The sequence below is a fragment of the Lolium rigidum genome, chromosome 7, assembly GCF_022539505.1.
Source record: "Lolium rigidum isolate FL_2022 chromosome 7, APGP_CSIRO_Lrig_0.1, whole genome shotgun sequence".
Lineage (NCBI taxonomy): Eukaryota > Viridiplantae > Streptophyta > Magnoliopsida > Poales > Poaceae > Lolium > Lolium rigidum.
In genome coordinates, this window is record NC_061514.1 from 200123808 (window position 1) to 200129278 (window position 5471).

At 42.7% G+C, this 5471-nt stretch overlaps 1 protein-coding gene across 1 annotated transcript; it reads left to right on the top strand.

Annotated features, from left to right (window-relative positions):
- Positions 1-970: 970 nt before the first annotated feature.
- LOC124677447 (transcription factor UNE12-like) lies at positions 971-4147 on the top strand. Its single transcript, XM_047213435.1, has 7 exons — positions 971-1258; positions 1370-1456; positions 1531-1659; positions 2284-2349; positions 2793-2858; positions 2955-3029; positions 3738-4147. Exons 1-7 carry the CDS (start codon positions 1067-1069, stop codon positions 3966-3968), a joined length of 846 nt encoding a protein of 281 aa, XP_047069391.1. The 5' UTR covers positions 971-1066; the 3' UTR covers positions 3969-4147.
- The last annotated feature ends 1324 nt before the right edge of the window (positions 4148-5471 follow it).

Here is a 5471-nt window from a genome sequence, read left to right on the forward strand (position 1 = left end):
TTTTTAAAAATTTTAAAAAATTGAACATTTTAAAATTTTGCTTGTTTTTCAAATAAAATAGATTTAACATTTTTCAAATCTTGCAAGACAAATAAACAAAAAAAGAGGCTGGATTGAAACAAAACAGAAAAACACCACAAACACCTAACTGGGTGGGTCGGCCAGTACCGCACACAAGGGTGTGTGGCTTGCGATACGTGCCGACTTGGTTGCCATATAGGAACTAGCGTGTTCCTCGCCATTGACTTGATCAGCAGTCGCGTGGTGTCGCATACCCTTATGTGCCCGCGACGGCTAGTTGGGCCACAACCCAGTATCGAGTACTATCTCCTTGTTTTTTTAGTTGCTTCTTTTATGTTTTTTAGAATGTAATTATTTTCGTAAATCAAATTTCAAAATATTTTAATATTTTTTCAAACTGTGAACATTTATTAGATCTGGATATGTTTTGAACTTGAAATTTTTTTTAACATTTAAACCTTTTTAAATTTGAACAATTTTAAAACAAAGCTTTTTTAGAAATTTGAGAATTTCCGAATTTTGAACAACTTTAAATCTACACCTTTTTAAAAATGTCAAATTTATTTTTGTTGAATTTAAACTTATTAAAAAATGTATATTTTCAATTTTAAACATTTTATATCTTTACATTTTTAAATCGTAAAAAAAGAAACAGAAAAAAGAGGGAAAAAGAAATAGGAATGAAAAATAACAGAAAAAAGAACACCAGCACCTAACTGGACCGGGCTGTACCGCGCGCGTGGTGTGCGGCGACCTGGCTGGGTGTATAGGATATGCCCAATGTACTCGGCCCAAACTTGTGTCGGCCTTACAAGACCACGGCCCGGAAGCCCAGTCTTTTTCTTTGTCTCCCCTGGCCCTACCTACTTTCTCTCTGTCACTTCCGGCAGTGCAGTCCGTCCTCTACTAAAGAAACGCCAAACCAAGCCTCCCAGTCCACGGCCTCTCTCCACGCTCCCCGAGCAACAAACCCCACTCCTCGCTCTCACTCCCGAAGCTTCTGCCGGCTGACAGCTGGGGCTCCGACTCGCCGGCGGCCGTTTCCATGGCGGGGCAGCCGCCGCCTGGCCCCGAGGACGACTTCCTCGACCACTTCTTCAGCATCCCCTCCTTCCCCGCCGGCCAAGCAGCAGCTGCCGCGCCCGGGGACCACCACCCCTTCCCGCTCGCCCTCAGCCTCGACGCCGCCGCCGAGGCCTCCGCCGGCGCCAGGCGCCTCCACGATGGACCCGATGGCGCCCGGACGGTGAGGACTGAGGAGCTCACTTACCCTGCCCTCGTGGTTGCCAGTGGCGTGGCGCGACATGGGAGGGGATTGACTGAGGTGTTCTCCACTTTCTTCTTGCAGGACCGGGACCCCGCCCAGCTCGCTGGGCTCTTCTCTCCGGTGTTCGCCGGCGCGGCGCCGCACCTCCGCCCTGCGCCGCCTCCTCAGGTTGATCCGACTTAAGTGAATGGTGTGTGTGCTTTAACCTTCGATTCGGTGCTGATTCGTTAGTGTTTGTTCAGGTGTTCCACGCCCAGCCGAGGCTGAGTGAGGGAGCCATGGCGCCACAGCAGCACCAGCCGCCACCGCCCCGGCCTAAGGTGCGGGCACGTCGGGGGCAGGCCACCGATCCCCACAGTATCGCTGAGAGGGTAATCTCTTATGCCTAACCAACTCACACCTGCCTGAACAGTTAAATTGACCAACCTAGCCACATTCATGTTTGATGCACACGAGTTTATGAAGCTTGAGAGATGGTTGTTGGCACGGTAACGCTATCCACAATAAGAGAACCTTCGTATGAGTTCCTTGCATTCTTAACTTTATCGGGTGTTGCTGTGCAAGTAATTGGAAGGATTAAGGAAAAAAGTTCTTTTCATAGCTAGGTGTTGCCGTGTTGGGCGGCTATGTGGTGGAGGCATATGGTGTAGTGTTGTTTAAGCATCGCGGAATACTCTTACAATCATGTTGCATTGTATTGGAAGTCACAAGCTTTTGGCAATTCTTATACCAAACTGGAACTTTGTTTTCTAGTGAATGTGGTATGATTGCAACCCAGGTATTAATAAAACTTTTTGCAGAAAAAAGGGTATTAATAAATATGGTTGAAGGGTGTGCTTGCAATATATTCCCATTACTCACTAATATGTGAGGGCTAGCCTCTTGTTGTTCTGTAAAAGTGTTAGCCTCCAGTTTACTTATAGCTACATTTCATATTTTCATTATAACTCTTTGGCTCTTAGCACTGGTTTGATTCTTTCTCTGTTCAAATGCAGCTAAGAAGAGAGAGAATAGCAGAAAGGATGAGGGCCTTGCAAGAATTGGTCCCCAACACAAACAAGGTTTGCATGCAATTTTTCGCATCGAGTATCATAATAAGCTAAGACTTGCGTGCTGCACATGCCTTCCACAATTGGATGTTCAGCAAGTGGTCCAGAGTTATGATGTCCTCACAGTAGATTTCCACCCCGCTCGCCTTAATATTCTCCCGACTAATCAAAATGACTCTCAAGAACTGATATCTTCATATCTATAATCCACATAAGTACATAATATGTTTGCTAGTTATATATGGATGCCACTTAGGATAACACAAATACTTGCCCTTTGGATTACTTTTGTTCATGTTGATTGTTGTCTGGTAATTTGAAAACAATGTATTATCACATAATTTATGTAATTACTAGATATAGTTTTGTTCTGCCGACCCATGAAGAGATTCAATTAACAAAATTAATGTTGTATCTTAAACAATTTTTTTAAACATGTCTTATCTTAAATGCAGACTGACAGGGCAGTGATGCTAGATGAGATCCTTGATTATGTGAAGTTTCTTAGGCTTCAAGTAAAGGTATGCTTTCTTATGTACTGTTGTCTAAAACAGCACAAGCTGAAACTGTCTGCTACTTTTAGCTATTTGATATTGATAATTGTTCTATAATGCCAGGTTCTGAGTATGAGCAGACTCGGTGGTGCTGGTGCAGTTGCGCAGCTGATTGCTGATATCCCACTCTCAGTTAAGGTCACACTCTGTCAAAAACGTAGAATGCTGTACTCTTACGCTGAATCCATAAAATTAATTTGATGAACCAGCTATCATGAATGGCTTGTAATTGTTGCTTCCAACAAACATGCCAAAATAATAATCACTAGGATTTTAGATATTCTTTTCCGATCTTTATATTTTTATGGTTTAGGTTTAGTTGCTCCTTCTTTCAGAGTCAAGCAGTGTACTCTCTCCGATCAGATTTAATCGACGCGGAGTGATACTAGCTAGCTAGTAGAGCACTTATGTATTGTCCAACGTCAATTAAGCCAGATCAGAGGTAGTAGAAAGTATGTTGCGCACAGTCTAATTTTCCTTTTCTTGCCCTTTAATTTCTTTGATTATCCATTCATACGTGTCAGCATACACTATTGGTGTTTTGTGCTGTCAGCAAAAAGTATATCCTTTCTTGCTACTAATGAATAATTCATATTTGCTAATGGGCTGACTAGTTGAAATAGTTTAGCTATTTATTCTTGATCCACTTTGATTGATAGAACACACTCGTTTGACCATTTTGTAACCCATAGCATGGGTGAGCTGATAGTGGTAAATGATTAACAAAAGGTAGCAGAAATTCATTTTTAAATAATTATATTTGACTTTTGGTACTTATGAATCTTCATCCATTAGTCATACCATATCTTTCGGTCTAAACTGAATCTTGCTGGAATGACACCCTAGGGGGAGGCAAGTGACAGTGGGGGCAAACAACAGATTTGGGAGAAGTGGTCGACCGATGGCACGGAAAAGCAGGTAGCAAAGCTGATGGAAGAAGACATCGGGGCAGCGATGCAGTTCCTCCAATCCAAAGCACTATGCATGATGCCAATCTCGCTTGCAATGGCGATCTACGACACGCAACATCTGCAGGACGGCCACTCAATGAAGCCTGAACCCAACACTCATTCTTAGTATAGGAACAGTAACTCTAGCATGCACCCCTACTATTGCTAGGCGTGGACCTATCCAAAGTGTAGGATATACTGAACACTTTGATCTGCTAACAGAGAGCAGGCGAAGGACCTAAAGATCCTCTCCTCTCGAAGTAGTACCCATGGTATCTGATATATGATGTGTCCTCCCTTTTCTTCTTCGTTTCAAAGGTGCTTTGATTACAAGGGTATGGCTCTGTTCATGCATCTTTGTCTTTCAATGTCCCTATGAGTGTGAGTGATGGGTAGAGCTACCAAAGAGTCTGGCATGCTCTCATTTTGTTTCCTTTTGGATCTGTAGTGCACTACCCATACACTTTGTGGTGGGGTCGGCCGGTCGCCTTTTTAGTAGTGGACAGTTGGACTAATGAAAAGAGGCTGATGTATGTGTGAAGTCTGCGCAAATGGTTGACAAAATCTGAAAGAATGTTTCAGATGGAAGATGATGTTGATGGTGAATGGGTGGTGCTATTTCTTGTCTATTTTTCCAAAGTGGAAACGGAGGCTTTGGTCAATGTAGGTCGAGCGTGCATTAATCTGCTTACTAGTGGGAGCGTGCTCCCTGTGTGCTTAGCTTTTTGGTCTGCAAGTCGTAGTCTTGATAAGAACAGCATATAAAGTTTTAGCCTCTCTTGTATTATTGGCTCACTGATGGAAGGACTATATATATCATCCTGTGCTGATTGAACATGAGTCCAGGATTTATGCTGCCATCTCTATTATGGGTAACAGCTGTTCTTGTGCTGCTCATTGCCGGCGATCACACGGCTTTTACAAGTTTGCTGTTCTGAGTTTGGTGGTATGATTTGCCATCTATCATGAATATTTGAGCACTTGCGTGATGCTTACTTGTTACTGACGTATTGCCAGCTCTTACATTATTACTACATGCTATTGCCTATATTTGTTCATAGCTACTACATGCTTGAAAATACCTTGCCAGGAATTCCACTATTGGATAGCTGACAAAAGTGCTGCATATATGGTGCACGGGTGCCCCAATTTCCTTAACATAAGTCTTGCTTTACAGAACATTTGAATTGTTTGGCACAATTATTTGTAACAATGAAATGAAAATGCTAGTGCCCTTATGCATATATGGTGCACTTATATGCACGGGTGCCTCAGATTTCCTTAACACAAGTCTTGCTTTAGAGAATATTTGAATTGTCTGCACAACTATTTGTAACATGAAATGAAAATGCCAGTGCCCTTATGCATCTAGCCAGAGTATTGTTCCACTTGCCACCAGTTTTTGCTGTGAGTTTTTTTTTTCGAATTTATGTTGGAGCATGTGCGGTTGTTGGTGGTCCAATGTTCCAAATGTTTAATTCATCATTGTTTTATCATGTGTGCGGCTGCTCCTGTATTATCTTTGCCAACAGTACAATGTATTCACACTTTAGTTGTAAAAAAATGGGAGGTGCTTCAGGGCCACTTCTTTTGGGCTTATGCTTATAGAGAAGCTGGCTTATGGATTCCA

Bases quoted from the DNA above. Each gene is read 5' to 3' on its own strand.
- LOC124677447 (XM_047213435.1), top strand. From the start codon at position 1,067: ATGGCGGGGCAGCCGCCGCCTGGCCCCGAGGACGACTTCCTCGACCAC. The intron at 1,259-1,369 runs GCCCGGACGGTG...TTCTTCTTGCAG, and splicing joins TCCACGATGGACCCGATGGC to GACCGGGACCCCGCCCAGCT. The intron at 1,457-1,530 runs GTTGATCCGACT...GTGTTTGTTCAG, and splicing joins GCCCTGCGCCGCCTCCTCAG to GTGTTCCACGCCCAGCCGAG.